Genomic DNA, 16,330 nt, shown 5'->3' with positions numbered 1-16,330 from the left:
ATGGGAAAGGAGGTAGGAGTGCTTGTAGCAAAAGCATGACAACAGGGCAAAAAGCCAAACATATTTGTACACACCTGTGGCCATAGCACTAGCAAGAGGGTAGAGGGGATTGCTGCAGCCACCATCTTAGGTTCAGTGTCAGTGAAAGATCCTGTCTCAAGGTAGCAGGGTAGAAAGTGATAGATCAGAGTACCCAATTTTCTCATCCTGTTTCTGTTCATGCACAAGCATACACGCACACACATGTACGCATACCACAAACACTCCTATACAAAAAGAGAAATAAAAATCACTAAGGAAGATTCACAACCCTTTTGCCAGCTATCCTAAAAATCACTCAACCTAGTAAGTGAATTTAGCAATTGTTCATAATACACAAATGATGTACACAGGTTGAATATCATTTACCAAAATCCTTAGACAAGAAGTGTCTCAGATTTTGCAGGTTTGGGATTATGAATTATTTGCATAGACTACTTATGTAATTTCTAATCCAAAATTCTGAAATTGAAAATGCTCCAAAATCTTAAACTATAAAAACATTTTTCATCTTGGAATTCAGGATTAGGCCTGGTCAGTCAACCCACATTATATACTTTATATTTAATCAAATTGCATTTTATATTTGCATAAAATCATTGAAATTTTAAAATATTCCATTTGCAGCAACATCAGAGAAATAAGATACTTAGGAATAAATTGATCAAAACACAGCCAGGTGTAGTGGTACAAACCAATTAAATACCAGCAATTTGGAGTCAGAGACAAGAAGAGTGTGAGTTTGAAGCCTATCTGGGACATTATAAGTTCAAGGTCAGGTGAGATATATAGCAAGATTCTATTTCAGAAACTGAGGTCTGCCCCTATCAGTGGACTTGGGGAGGGGCATGCTTGGAGAAGTGGGAGGGAAGATGGGACTGGGGGGGAAGAAGAAGGGGTTTACAGGGGATACAAAGTAAATAAAGTGTAATTAATAAAAATTAAAATAAAAAATTAAAAAAGAATAAAATGACATGCCAGAATGGTAGTACTCAGTATAAAACACACACACACACACACACACACACAAAAAAAAAAAAAAAAAAAAAACAACCTGAGGTCTGGGACTCCAGCTCAATGGCCAACCTGAATACCACTGTCTTTTTGCACAGATTTTTTCAAGCAGATGTAAAAATTCATATAGACTTAGAAAAGGCTTAGAGTAGCAACCTTAAAAAAAAGAAGGTAAAGTGCTCATACTACCTTTCACACTGCAGGAATTAGGAGAAGACCAAGAGAATCTAGCCTTTAAAACAGCAAGTTTCAGGTTCAGTGAGAGACCAGTCTCAAGAGAATGAGACAGAGAATGATAGATCACGAGTCCTTACATCCTCCTCTGGCTTGTGCATACATATTCAGAGGTTCACATAAACACACATATGCACAAACATATCACACACACACACACACACACACACACACACACACACCAAATGTAGTTACCAATGCAGTGCAGCAATAACCCAAAGATTTATTAGAAAAAAAAAACACAGAAAGTCTAAAAATAGGTTTATTTTCCCAACTATTTATGTATGTATGTATTTATTGAGAAATTCATGTATGAGCACTGTTTTTATATTATTTCTCCCTCCTTTTCCTTCTTTCAATTTCTCCTATGTTTCTTCCACTTCTTTTCAAATTCATGACCTCTTATTCTTAAATTATTACATATATAGGGAGATGTAGGTAGATACACATTTATAAACACAGCCTACCGATTTCACTTAGTATATATGTGTTCAGGGATGATGTCTTTGGATTGGACCACCTATCAGAGGCTCATCCCTGGAGAAGACTGTTTCTCCTCTTCTCAGTGGCCATTAATTGTTTGCAGCTCTTTATTTAGGGATGAGATCCTCCTATTTTATCTTGTACATATGTGTTATGACTTGATTCTTTTTGTCATAGGTAACAAAAAATACCACTGGGAAAAGGAAATTTCCCAGTAAGTGGTGTTTTAGAAACTAAATATTTGGGCTGGAGAGATGGCTCAGAGGTTAAGAGCACTGGCAGCCCTTCCAAAGGTCCTGAGTTCAATTCCCAGCAATCACATGGTGGCTCACAACCATCTATAATGAAATCTGGTGCCTTCTTCTGGCCTGAAGGCATACATGCAGGCAGTTCATTGTATACATAATAAGTAAATCTTAAAAAAAAAAAAACCTAAATATTTATATGTAATAAAATGATCTCATACCATATAAGAAAATTAGATCATTTAAGGCTCTTCCTCCTAAGCATAAAAGTTAAACCAAAGAGTTTTTAAAGCATAATAGAATGGTTTCACGACTTGCCTGTGACAAAGATTTTTTTTAGACTAATCATATATGGTTACTAGCAAGGTAAAATAACTACAAATTATATTTCAAAAAAAATTCTAAACATGTGCTTATGAAAAGACACCACTGAGAAAATGATAGAAATTTAAAAAATAGGAACTACAAGCCAATTAAAATCTTAACAAAAGACTTTGACAGCTAAGTCAACAAAGAAGTTATGTGAGCGATCAAGATGAAAATGAAAGCTTCCTGCCTATCATTACCCACAGGATAAAAGAACATGGGAATTTCTTACAGTGTAAGTATATACCAAAAAAGCCAGCTATTCAGTTTCTAAGTATTTGTCCAAGACACATGAAAACATGTCCACACAAAGACCTTTATCCAAATGTTCATAAGGAGTGCTATTTGTAATATCATTAAACTGGAAACAACCAAATACACAGTGGAATAAATAAACAGTAGACTAAATAAAAAGTGCATAATATATTTATTCAATCAAGTACTATTCAGCAATAAACACTGTGGAAAACAAAATGATGAATTTTTAAAACAATGTGTAAGATATATGAAAGAAGATTTCTACCAGAGAATCACATACATATCACATGATTTTGTTTAGAGCAGGAACAAATTTTGGCAGAAAAAAAATATGTCAGAATAGTGGTGGTCCCTAGAGGTTGTCAGGGATTAACTGAGGAAATGAGGGTCTTTCAGGAGCAATGACAATATTCTCTATCTTGATAGGGTTTGGATTATGTGGACATATGCCTTAGCTAAACCTACAGACCTTGGACTTAGGCTTTGTATACTTTCCCATATATGAATTTACAGTCTTAAGCTATCAAATAAAATCTGTTCTCTCGGTTTGCTTTGAAGCTGCAAATGATCTGCCTGAGGCTGAAGTGCTGGTAGACAGTGGAAAGGGGCAGAGACTTTTTACTATTGCTATATAATTGTTGCGTTTATCTATGAGGTACAATGTGATAAATCAGGGTAAGTAGCATCCACATTACATAAACATTTGACATTTGCTTCTATTACCTAACCTGAGACCAGACTATAAATATAGTCAGACATAGATCTGAATTCCAGCTTAGCTGTTAGGATATGTGTCCTTGGGCACATCTCTTGACTTTCCTGTTACTTTATGTGTTCCAACAATACTCAGTAGTATAACATCCAGCATACAATAAGTTATCCCTATGTGATAGCCAATAATCAGCTAATACTTGCAATGATTTCAGGTGACAGAGACAATTCTTAAATTATTGCACACAACACAGACACCAAGGGTTATACACAAATCTACCTTGGGGTTTCTATATTTTCCCAATATTCCCATTCAGGTTAAAATCTCCCAAGGGTATACATTTGCCATTCTAAGAACTTCATGGGTGATGATCTAGAACAACATTTGGTTGCCTGTCTCTCCATTTCCTGCATTGCACTCACCTGCGGGGCTATGACGTCTTCAGAGGAGCGGATGCTAAAGGCCATCCCTTTAAACTTGTGGTCCACCCGCAGCACAGCCAAAGCCAGCCTGGCCACAGTGACATTTGCTGTTCTCCCTACAAAGTTCATCTTGTGACCAGCATGCTCGATTATCCTTAGAATTCTGAAAAGAATCACAAGCAAACAGCACTATTTCTGTCTTATTGATAAAACTCACCCTCCCACCAAGACATCATCACTGTGAAGCTTGACTTTGTGACTTCATTGTCATCTTGATGTTGTTTGGTAAGAGCCTTAGCTTTGGAGCCAAGCAGACAGAAGTCTGCATGTTAGCACCTCTAATTTCTGTAATTGTGAACAAAATGACCTGCTTGAGATCTATGACCCTTGCAAGCAAAGTCTGGGATAGTACCAGCATGTCTCCTGGTCATTTCAAAAATCAAATGAAATTATCTTTTATAAAGTCAGATCCATTATGGACTCTTTTATCCTAGAAGGAGTTCAGATTTTATTTAACCTAAAAGGACGGCCACCAAGTGGATTGAAAAGCAAGGTGTGATCTGATGTATGCATTGAAACCTAACTCTGACTCCTGTGTAGAAAATGGGCCACAAATGGGCAACAGTGGAAGTAGAGGGCTGGGATAGGAGGCTCCAGCAGATGAACAGGACAGGGAATCGAGAGTAGAACTGCTAGAGAAAGAATGGATGGATTCACTGCTTCAAGTAGAATAGTTTCAGACAGCGATTCTCAGCCTGTGGATTTAAACTCATTTGGGGTTGTACATCAGATATATGATATCCTGTATATTGAATATTTACATTACCATTCATAATGTAGCAAAATTACAGTTATAAAGGAGCAACAGAATAATTTTGTGGTTGGGGTTCAACATAACATGAGGAACTGTACCAAAGGGTCACAGCATAGGAATTTCAAGAATCACTGATCTAAGAGGTTAAAGGATGTATGACAGTGCTTCATATAAAATTTAGTTCTTTAGTATTATCAATAGCCCCCTGTAGCCACTTCAGTTAATGCTACACTTAAGATGGGAATGGGGCACTAGGCAGAGTTGGAAGGAGGCAGTGAAATATATATATATATATATATATATATATATATATATATATATATATATATATATGCATATGTATATGGAGGCAGTGAGATATATATATTTCTATACTTATTCTATACAGCTTGATCTATCTATCTATCTATCTATAATCAAACTATATTGGATAAGTATGGAAAGTTTTCCAATAATAAATAAAAACATAAGGAAAGAGTAAAAAAAAATTAAGACATTCATAAGTCAGCTTCTCAAGCAGAAATTGAAAAGAGTTGGTCACTGACTGTGAAAGTGTCAACCAGAACAATTCCTGAGTTTTTCAGGATACCATGAGTTGGATACATTTTTTAGAAATGTGCAGCAGTTAGAGAGATTTCAGGGTGGGTTTTGGACGAGAATTTATTTGAAATGTCATTATCACTGAGAATTCATTCGTATTCAAATGGTGTCATCCACTGAACTGGACCTTGTCAATGCGTAACTGTCTGTTTTCTCAGGAAGTAATTCAATAACATCTGTTTCCTTAGCAAAGCATTTTGACTCACTTATTGCTTACTGGAGGCAGGTTGGAGGCTGAATTGCTCTGCTTTTCCGTCATGGTGCTGATGATTTGTAGTATGATTTGAGTTAGGTTGGTATTTATCTCATCACAGTTAGAAATGTCAGCTACTTTAGAAACAACAATCTTTGTCTCTTCTTCATCCAGAGGTGGGGACTCATTGACCAGGTTTAAAATGTGTCCTGCGACATCTTCTGCATTCTCTAGGGGAAACAAAATGGAAATAGATGACTTCCATATCTTCCTTTAGTGTGGGCTATGCTGGATAGCCTCCTTCCCTTTAAAAAGAAAAGGCAGTGAAATGAAAATACACACCAAGGAAACAAAGTTCACCAAAGAAAACTATTGAGGCTCAAGTTCTCCAATAGATGTAGTTCTGGAAAGAAGAACAAAAATCAGTTTTGTATTCATTAAGTCTGATTTCAAATGCATTAGGGAAATCTTTGTGTCACTGAAGAATTATCTTGAAACTTGATGCTAATTAAGTTAAGACTTTTGATTGTTGGCTCGAGTTAAGATCCTACCTATACTCAAATATCAGCAAACATTGAGTCTGGGCTTTTATAATCAAGGGTGGTAATTACTATTCCCTGCCAAGAACTGGCATCCCACAGGTAGAAAGCAAATATGGACCACATAATAAGAAACAATTAATTTAGATTTTTTTCTATGGAAAAAAAACAATAGCTATTACCTCACCCACTTTCTTTTTCACTTTTTATTATGGAAATTTTTAAGCACAGCCAGAAAGCAAAATGATAATATGATGAATCTTTGTGTACTTCATGAATCACCCAGCTTCAACACGTGTCAGTGGAAGGCTAATCTTACTTTCCATACTTTCTCATCCACCTTTCCCCCATCTCTATATCCTGTAGCTTCACTCACAAACACATATGTTTAAAATGAAACAATTTCACCTTAACCATGATCTTAATTAAGTTAAAATTAAGATCTCCAGTCAGTGTTTAAATGTCATTAGTTGTCTCATAATCTTTTTTTTTTTTGGTCTCATAATGCTTGTCTAAATCTTTATTTGAACCATCCCCCTTTTAATGTGATGGCTACTATTAAACAAATACAAAGCAAATTAGACTTTAGTTCACTATAGTCCATATAAAACTGATCTTCCTGGCATGTCTTCCTAACTTAAAACACTCATATTTAAATCCAGAAACAAAATATGAAGAAGAAAATCACACAATAAAGATCCATTAACAAGGATTACACACACATACACATACACACACATGCAGAGGGGGCAGGAAGATGGAGATGGAGAGAGAGAGAGGACACTCCTAAAACATTTAACTCAGCTCATGTTAGGACTAACCAGATCTATTTGGGAAAAGAAAACAATTCAAGCGTAAAATTCTCCCTTCCCATTCTCCTCCTTCTCCTCTTTCTCCAACCACCCGACTTCAGTGTCCTCCACAGCTGTCAGCCTCACTCCAAATCTCTCCCATTCCTCAAGCTCCCCACAACTTTAGTCCCTGTTGAGGTTGTTTTGTTCTTCCTCTCCATCTTTCCCCACAGCTCATCAATGGAAGTGCAGTAATTTTAACTCAGGTCCTCCTCCGCCCCTCTCCATTACCCAGATTTGCTCTTGGTTTGTGTAGAAACAAGTTTGCAAGCAATGGCACAAAAGAAAAAAAAATAAGAAACTTTGCAATGGATTCTAAATTAGTGTTTCATCCCTATTACTAGCTACCTCATGGTCCATTCAGAAACAGAGAAAACACAGGTTTAAAAGACAGCTCAGCAGGTAAAAGGTGCTTGCTGCCAAGTTTGACAGCCTGAATTTGATCCCTGGGATCCACATGGTGGAAGGAGAAACCCAAGTCCTACAAGTTGTACACACACACACACACACACACACACACACACACTCAGTAAATGTAATATGAAACTTTGAAAAGAAACGAAGAAAAAAAAAACCAAATTAGTGATGGAAGAAAACAAAGTGTGTCCTCCTTTCCAGATCTTTCTACTGTTGTTATGAAATTGTTCAGGCTTTGTTGAAAATGGAACAGCCAGAGCTGCCTAGTCATGATTCCTCGGGCTTCAGTGGTGCGACTTCACTTCGCGCTGTCCCTGCTGTGGCAGAATGAAAGTAAACAACAGGCCAATAGGAGACTAACTAAACTGTGGAAAGTAATTACAGACTTTTCATCCGGAGTTACATACTTTTTAAAGGAAATTCAGGATGAATTAGAGTTGTGGCATAAAAAAAATTTAGGTCCCTAAGCTAGAGTGAAAAGGAATCTCCCTTTATGGGTTGCAGAATGGATTCTTGTTGTTTGCAATACTGTTTCAGTTCATCTGCCACTAATCGTAACAATCAGTGCATCTATTTTTTTTTTTTTTTTACTGTGCTATTGCTGTGAACCAATGCTGCATAGCAAACCACCCCCTCTTTACAGCTTAACACGGCAGTTAGTCATCACCTCTGGTGTGTTGATTGGGCTCAACTGAACAATTCTTGAGAATTCTCTCTTGAGAAGTTGCTGTGGGATTGAAGCCAGGGCTGGACCCACCTGAGGATAGGCTAGCCTTGAAGTTCCTCTCACATCTAGCAGTTGATGCTAAACAGGTATTAATTATCTGGGGCTGTGAGTGGCACACCCTCCACATGGCCTCTTCTAGTGACTTCAGTTCAGAGGTGTGCGCGGAATCCAGTGTGTACTAAAGCCAGCTTGTATAAGCTTACAAGAACCCAATTTGGGAGTCTCTGGGATTTTATTTTTGTAGTCTGGGTTATTAAACACAGCCAACCACTAAATTTAAATTATACAGACTTACAATGAAATTGTGTTAAAAAAAATAAGGATTCTCAAAAACCTACCATCTGCTTATTATTTGGCTACATTTCACTAATGCATTTTGAACCATTTGCATCCATTGTCTCTGTGTACAACCCTCACTGACTTCACAGGACACTGATGATATGTTAGTTTGTATTTGCCATGAGAATATTATATTATAAAAAATAGCAAAGGCTCCAAATCATTAATTACCCTTTGGGGTAGAATTGCTTGATAAAGATTCTTCAGCATACCTAACTGGACTTCTCAAGGCATAGTAATGTTTAAGAAGACTGAAATATAGGTATCCTTTTTCTTGGTACAGTCTCTTAAACATGAGCTCCTTTCACATGCTTTTGGGACCCTTTTCCTCGTACTGAGTTCCTCCTTTCCAGCCTTGATATGAAGGTATGTGCCTAGTCTTATTATGTGTGTTTGGTTGATATCTCTGGGAGGCCAGCTCTTTTCTGAAGGGAAATGGAGGAGGAGTGGATTTGAGGGAGGCGGGGGGGGGTGTCGGGATACTGAGAGGAGTGGAGGGAATGGAAACTGAAGCTCCGATGTAGCATATGAGAGAAGAATTTAAAAAAAAATTAAAACATCAGGCCCATTATTGACAGTGTTGCTATTGTCAAATTCTACCACATTAAGCAGCCACAAGCCAGGTCCTGTGGGAAAAGATGGATGAAATAATATTTGGCATTTTGAGGATGGACTATATCAGCAAAGGATTAAACAACCTCACACAATGGTTATTCATACTAGCACCTTCACACCGATTAAAACATGGAAACATAGAGACAATATAAGCTTCTCTTGCCCCTTGAGTCCTTAAGTATGGCCTTTTGCTACGGCCTCTGCAGCCTCTCTTTTTTTTCTCCACATGGTAGGGGTAAAATAACAGTGTTGTCCGATCATTCTGCCTTAAGCAGAAGGTGGAACCCAGAGCCTTGCACATGATAGCATACCTGAGCTCTACGACATCCCCTATTCTCTGTCAATCACTCACTGTCCTGCCTGCCATGATGGTGAGAAACTACAGCCCATTTCATTCTAGCTTGGTGCATCTTCAGTATCAAGTGAATAACAAAACCAGGGAACCAGACAGTACTCAAAGAACTTTGAAAAAAAAAGAATCCTTTTTTCTAATGGTGTGATATAAGGGAGGTTTTTTGTTTTGTTTTGTTTTGTTTTTGTTTTTGTTTTGCACGTATTTACATGGGAGAACTACAGAGCTTTTTCTTACTAAGATACCTAATGTTTGTCACCAAAATTAAAAAGAAATGCAAACAAATTGTTTCAATATGAGTTCATTTCTATCCTTTACATTTTATTCATTGTTGCTACGGTCCCAACTTAAAAGAAGAGGATTCCTCCAGAGTTAATAAGCTTGTAGTTTACTTTCTAGTCTATGCATTAGAGCCACCTTCTCTCTATTAACTGTTCTCTTTCTCTGTGGCAGCTTCTCAGTTAATTTTTTTTTTTTTTAATTCTGAACCCAGTGCAATGCTTTTGTTCTTGTTATGGTTATTTGTTAACTTTCTCGCCCACAAAGAGAAAATCTTATTAGCATGTCTAAAGCAAATGTGTCACTCAGAGGAAGGAGATCAGCATGAGATAAGCCCTTTATCTCTCCTCCCACTCCTCCAGCCTGCAGCACCATCTCCTGCCTTGCTTCATGATTTCCCATCTAGGACATCAGAGTTGGGCTGACTTTTCTAACTCTGCGACACATTCTTTGCTAAAGATCTCAAATGCAAATGTTCCATAAGGAAGACAAGGCAAAGAAGTGCTCTGACTTCTGGCCAATTCTCTGGTCCTTCTGTAAGGTGTTTTGCATCTATGCCTCAATAGATGGTTACTCATTAAGGAGAAGACCCAATCTAGCAGTACAGCCAGCCACACCTACAAAGTTATGCAGAGACTGAAATCCTATGAGAAAAGCAAATTTCCTGTATTTTTCAGGCCCTACTTCCAGGTTCAAAGACAGCTCTTTTTTCACTGTAACCATATATGGTGGAAGATTAAAAACAAGATTTTTCAGGCCTCTTTTGTAGGAACACAAATCTTATTCATTAAGGACCAACACTCATAACCTTCGGAATGCCTCAATCACTTTGAGATTAGGATTTCACCACACAAATACATTTGGCTGAGGTTTGGGATGATAGCAGAAACATAGTTAACCAAAAGAGATGTGTAAATGACAGATAAGCATGTGAGAAGATACTCAATTCATACGTTATGAAGGAGCTCCAAATTAGAGAAGAAATGAGGTAATAGTCCGCATCTATTAGAGTGGCTCGAATCCAAAATATTGACAGCAGCAAATGCTACAGAGGATGTGGAGCAAGAGAACAATTTAGAAGCAAACCAGATGTAGGAGAATGGATAAACTGTCATACATCCAGGCAATGGAATACTAACCAGTACTAAAAATAAACAAGTTAGAAATCCATAACCAGACATAGGGGAATGGAGATATATACTTCCAAGGGCAGGAAGTCAACCTGAAAAGCATACACATTGCATAACTTCAACTATGTATCATTCTGAGCAAAACAAACCCATGGAGACAATACAAAAACAAACAAACAAACAAACAAACACTGAGTGCCAGAGACTAGATGGGAGAAAGAAATTAATAAATGTACTACAAGGAGGCTTTAAGGGGGTGTGATTCTGTGGATACATGTTGTGCTGGCTAATTTTATGTCAACTTGATACATAAGCTAGAGTTATCTTAAAGGAAACAGCCTTAGTTGAGAAAAATGCTGATCCTTACATCCCTTAGGCTGGTAATTCTGGGTTCTAAATGAAAGCAGGCTGGGCAAGCCATGAGGACCAAGCCAATAAGCAGCACCCCTCCATGGCCTCCACATATGCTCCTTCCTCCAGGTTTCTGCCTTATTTGAGTTTCCGTCCTGACTTCCTTCAATGATGAACAGCACTGTGGAAGTGTAAGCCAAATTAAGCCCTTTCCTCACCAACTTGCTTTTTTGGTCAAGGTATATCATTGCAGCAATAGTATCCCTAAATAAGAGACATGTCATACCCATTTATACCTATGGATACCTATGGTTACAAGTATGCACTGTCCTGGTTAGGTTTTTTTTAATTTTTAATTTTACTTTATTCATTTTGTATCCCCCCATAAGCCCCTCCCTCCTCCCCTCCCGATCCCACCCTCCCTCCCCTTTCTGCATGCATGCCCCTCCCCAAGTCCACTGATAGGGGAGGTTCTCCTCTCCTTTCTGATCTTAGTCTATCAGTTCACATCAGAAGTGGCTGCATTGTCCTCTACTGTGGCCTGGTAAGGCTGTTCCCCCCTCAGGGGGAGGTGATCAAAGAGCAGGCCAATCAGATTATAGTTGAGTTGTTTGGGATCAATTGAGAAAATGTGTGCATCACCTTGGCCTGTGGGGTAAATCTGTCAGGCATTTTTTAAAATTAGTGATTGATGGGGGATGACTGATCCCACTCTGAGTAGTGCCATCCCTGGACAAGTGCCCTGTATATATAAGAAAGCAGACTAAGCAAGCCTGTAGGCATCATTTCTCCATGTCCTCTGCTTCATTTCCAGCCTCCAGCTTCCTGTGCTGAATTCCTGCCCTGACTTCCTCAATGAGAGTTGTAAGCTCAAATAATCCCTTTCCTCCCCAATTTGAAAAGGTCATGGTGTTTTTTTGTTTCTGTTGTTGTTGTTTTTCTCACAACAATGGAAACCCTAACTAAGACATATACTGTGCAGTGTCAAGAATGAAATCCAGTATAAAAGGTCAACTATGTCAGGGTAGAGTCATTCGTTATAACAGAGCTATCTCCCTAGTGACAGTGAGGGAGGACTGTGAACGTGTTGCAAGCACACAGAGAAGCTCTGTATTTTCTTCACTGCTGTTGTTTCAGGACATAGTGGCATATTCCTGGGACCCCCACACTTAGGAAGCTGAGGCAAGAGTATCAAAACTTCAAGGCCATCATGAGCTACAGAGCCGGATACAGGCCATACCTAACAAGACTCTATCTCAAAAGACTAGATATTGTTATAAATCTGCTTCTCCCTCAAAGCAAGATTTTATGAAAAATTCAAATCCTCTTCTCTAGACTGACCAGGGCAAGAAGAGAAAAGACACAAATTACTAAAAATCCGGAATAAAAGTGTATGGACTAGGGAGGGGAGGTACTGCCACCAACTGTAACTAAAAGATGGACAAGTGTTTATAGCATGAGAAAATTGGAACCTTTAAATGGTGTCAGCGAAGATGCAAAATGGCTCAGCGGTTGTGGAAAACAGTTTTGCAGTTCCTTCAAAGACTAAGTAGACCAGGTAACCACAATCGTACTCTTTTCTTTTTTTTTTTTTTCTTACAATCGTACTCTTTAGTATGTGCTAAGAGAAGAAAACATTTCTACCAGTCATTCTACTACAAATATTCACTACCTGTCTATAAATGATAGCCCGACACAAAAACAACCAAATGCTTATCAATTGATGAGTAATAGATGAATTTAATATAATATTACTCATCCATTAAAAAATAGGGTACTGGCCCATGCTACAATATGAAAAATCTTCACAAACATTTTGAGATGGCTACAATAAGCAAAAGTCATACAGGTAGAAAGTGGATTGATGTTTGCCAGGAACTATAGGGAAAGAGAAATAGGGGTTTTGTTAACAAGTACAAGGATCCTTTTAATAATGGAAATGGTTCTTTGTAACAATTCTGCCTTATAGGTTTCACAATGATGGTTGTACAACCAAGTTAGAGAGGGAAAACTCACTAATAAAATGACCCGCTAGATCATAGTTGCTAAATGAGGAACCTGTAACTATCACCACGCACAAAAAAAACAACAACAACAACAACAACAAAAAAACGTTTTTACACTACTTTGAGATATCAGGTTTTGCTAATCAATTTTCCCAAGACTCCAAAGTTTGATAACATGTTCTGTGAATGAAAGCGTCCTAAACCAGGCACTTCCATACCCTATGAACTGGATCATAAATTGATCCAACTATTAAAAAGAACATTTAACTTCATATGATTGACTTAATCAATCCCACTTTTCAGAATTCATGCTTAGGACTAATTCACACTACTATCCAAATTGTTTATAAAATTGAATAATCTATTTGAAAAATATTGTGACACATGTAATATTCATTAGAGCAGTTTTTTTTTCTCTATAATTGATAAAATATCTGATTTGGAAGTCTTGTGATTATGTGTGTATTGTTGTTGTTTTATTTTATTTTAATTTTTTTGAAACAGGATCTCTCACTATGTGGCCTTGAAGCCAAGCTCCTCCTGCTTCAGCCTCTTAATTGCTAGAATTACAAAAATACATCACCAGGCCAGACTCTTAAAAGTTTTTAAATATGTAAAGAATAGGAAAATAATACTAAAAATATAAAATGAAAATCTACAAAACAAAACATAGATGTCTGATTGTCCCAACTCCTGCCCTAATGCCACCTCCACCAATAAGCACCTGGCTTCTGAAATGGGGCTGCTGTAAAGTAAATTTTTATAGAGTGAGTTCTGCCTATACTCTCTTATCTCAGATCAAGCAGGCAAACTAAGAGAGATCCAATGATTTCTCTGATGTGCACAGAACTGTCTTACCATCACTTACGGTGATATTAGCAAGATCCATAATCTTATCAGGGAGTCCTTGAAGCAACTTGCATTGCTTAAGCCTTGGTTTTTCCCACTGACACTTGCCAGTTTGGATGTTGATGGAACTGCAAAAATTAGACAGGAGGAATAAGAGGAATTATCCCACTTTCTCATTAAAGAAAGAGACAAGGATAATACTAAGGGAAATGGTACTAGCTGGGTACAGCAGCTCACATCTATAATCTCATCACTTGAGATGCTGAGGCATGAGGGTCACCATAAGTTCCAGAGCAGATTGGGATATAGGGTAATACCTTGTCTCAAAATTACTAATAATTATCATTAACTAATTAATCAATTAAATAAGAGCATTGGGGAGGATTTCTCTATACCTATGGCATGCTTTCCCATGTCCATTTCCAACTTTCAGGCTTAAATAAGACAGATAGGAGCTAAATGGCTAGGAATGGAGTAGGGCAAGATTCAGCTCACCAAGAATCAAGGAAGAGACTTTGTCCCTCTAGATATGACTCTTCCCTATCACTCTTCTCTCTCATCTTTTTTCAAGAGAAATTCTTATTGGAATATAGTCTTGTCTCTACATGGTAAATGTCTCCAAGTGATTAAGGATCCTCTCTGTAACTCATTATCCTTCACTATCAACTCTCACCTGTGCCTCATTTACTTCAGGCAAATTCAAGTCAGCCAATGCACTCTCTGAGCACCCACAGACTGTAGGAATGGCATTAGGAGACATAGACAAACAGGGCAGGCTCTTGAAACTCACCAGGAGCATGTAATTGAGTGGTCCTACATGCTGGCTTGTACAAAACATAAGAAAAGGTTATGTACATAAAATAGAATCTATCAAAACACCACACAAAGAAAGCTTTATGTTTTTTTGTTTGTTTGTTTGTTTGTTTGTTTCTTTCTTTCTTTCTTTCTTTCTTTCTTTCTTTCTTTCTTTCATTTCTTCCTTTGTATGTGTTTGTTGTGGTGGTGGTGGTTTTGATTTGTTGTTGAGGGTTTGTTTGTTTGTTTGTTTTGAGACAGGATCTTCCTCTGTAAACCAGACTATTCTCAAACTTCCTAAGGAGTGCTATCTAATATTAAATTCACAGCAATTCTGTCTCACTCTTGGAGTTATGTGACTACAGGTATAAAGTACTCGTGTCTGGTTAAGGAAAACTTTAAACATTTATGAGGTAAGCCTGGCACAGAACGGATATATACCTCCCTGCTGTCACCAGCCAGAGAAAGAGACACACAGAAGTGGTCATCATGTCTACAGTAACAAATTATCTCATAGGCAATAGTGCATGGTGAAGGGATGGAGCCAAGCAATAATGGGAAAGGCAACCTTCTGTCTTGATGACTGTGATAGAGGTTTGGACTTCATTCTTTAACAAAAGTCTGCCATGGTAGCATCCAGACTTCAGAAAATCATGCTGGCAACATACTGAATTGGTGCTGGGGAGTAGCGGACTGTGAGAAAGCATGGAGACAGCTATAATACTAAGCAAATGCTAGTAAAGGCCTTATACCAAGAAGTGGGCTACAAAATAGAGGCTCCACATGAGCTTCAACTGTGGCTGCCAAAGTTGCTTGCTTTCTTGACTCATTAGATGTAAGCAGGGGTGGGTATGATACAATCAGAGATGGGGCTTTCTACCAGTGCTTTTAAACCTCTGTCGAAACCTGCTGCCCCTCTGTTCTTGCCCATTTAGGTTATTTGGCGTACACCATTAGCAGCGGAGAGTAAGAAAAGAGGGCTGATGATTTTAAAAGGGGAAATGATAAACTGAACAATAGAAGAGTGATGAAGTAAATTATGATGGCCCATCAACCAGATAGCTGCTGAGGCTGGCTTCGAATTGATCATTAAAAAGATGAATGCAGAGCATGGAGATGTTTGATAAACTATTGAGGGAAAGGGTAAATTGCATTATTGGTATGTAAACCATGGTTACCAATACAGAAAACTTAAAGGCATAAAAAGAAGAGCCAGATTGGGGATTGGAGAGAGACAAAACAAAACAAAACCATGCCAACCCAAAAACAAGTATGTTGAGGTGGTGGGGTTGTGGATGAGTTTTCTCTTTTGTGCTCTTGAAATTTGTATTATGCGTACATGTTTAACTCTAAAATGTGAAACAAAGGAAAAGGATTGGCAGTAAGGGTGAAGGAGATGGACTAAAAAAAAATGACACCTCACAAATGCAGCAGATCTCATTGTTCGTACACTACCATTTGGAGCTTGACAGATACATACCAAATTCTTGTGGCATTCCTATTCGCATTTTTAATGCACCTTTCTTGGGCTGTCTCAGTAGGGTCAGTTAATGGCCACTTATATGTTCCTTTGTATTTTGAGGGTGTTTCATCTGCTTCACATTTTCCTGGCTCTACAAAGAAAAAAAAAATGTATGCAACATTTTCAAGGGCAAAAGGCACTTAAAAGTATCACGAGCATCCATTATAACCCATCATTA

General features: G+C 38.0%; 1 protein-coding gene across 1 annotated transcript in view; it reads right to left on the bottom strand.

The window, feature by feature from the left end:
* Adgrg4 (adhesion G protein-coupled receptor G4) overlaps nt 1-16,330 on the bottom strand; it is a 98,145-nt gene that overhangs the window by 36,206 nt on the left and 45,609 nt on the right. Inside the window, 4 exon segments of the mRNA XM_060374674.1 lie at nt 3,774-3,936; nt 5,394-5,610; nt 13,845-13,963; nt 16,111-16,243. Of these exon segments, the coding sequence (XP_060230657.1) occupies nt 3,774-3,936; nt 5,394-5,610; nt 13,845-13,963; nt 16,111-16,243 (632 nt within the window).

The sequence above is a fragment of the Meriones unguiculatus genome, chromosome X, assembly GCF_030254825.1.
Source record: "Meriones unguiculatus strain TT.TT164.6M chromosome X, Bangor_MerUng_6.1, whole genome shotgun sequence".
In the NCBI taxonomy this organism is placed as follows: Eukaryota; Metazoa; Chordata; class Mammalia; order Rodentia; family Muridae; genus Meriones; species Meriones unguiculatus.
Note: the sequence above shows the minus strand (reverse complement) of the source record. Positions and strands in the feature narration are given on the sequence as shown.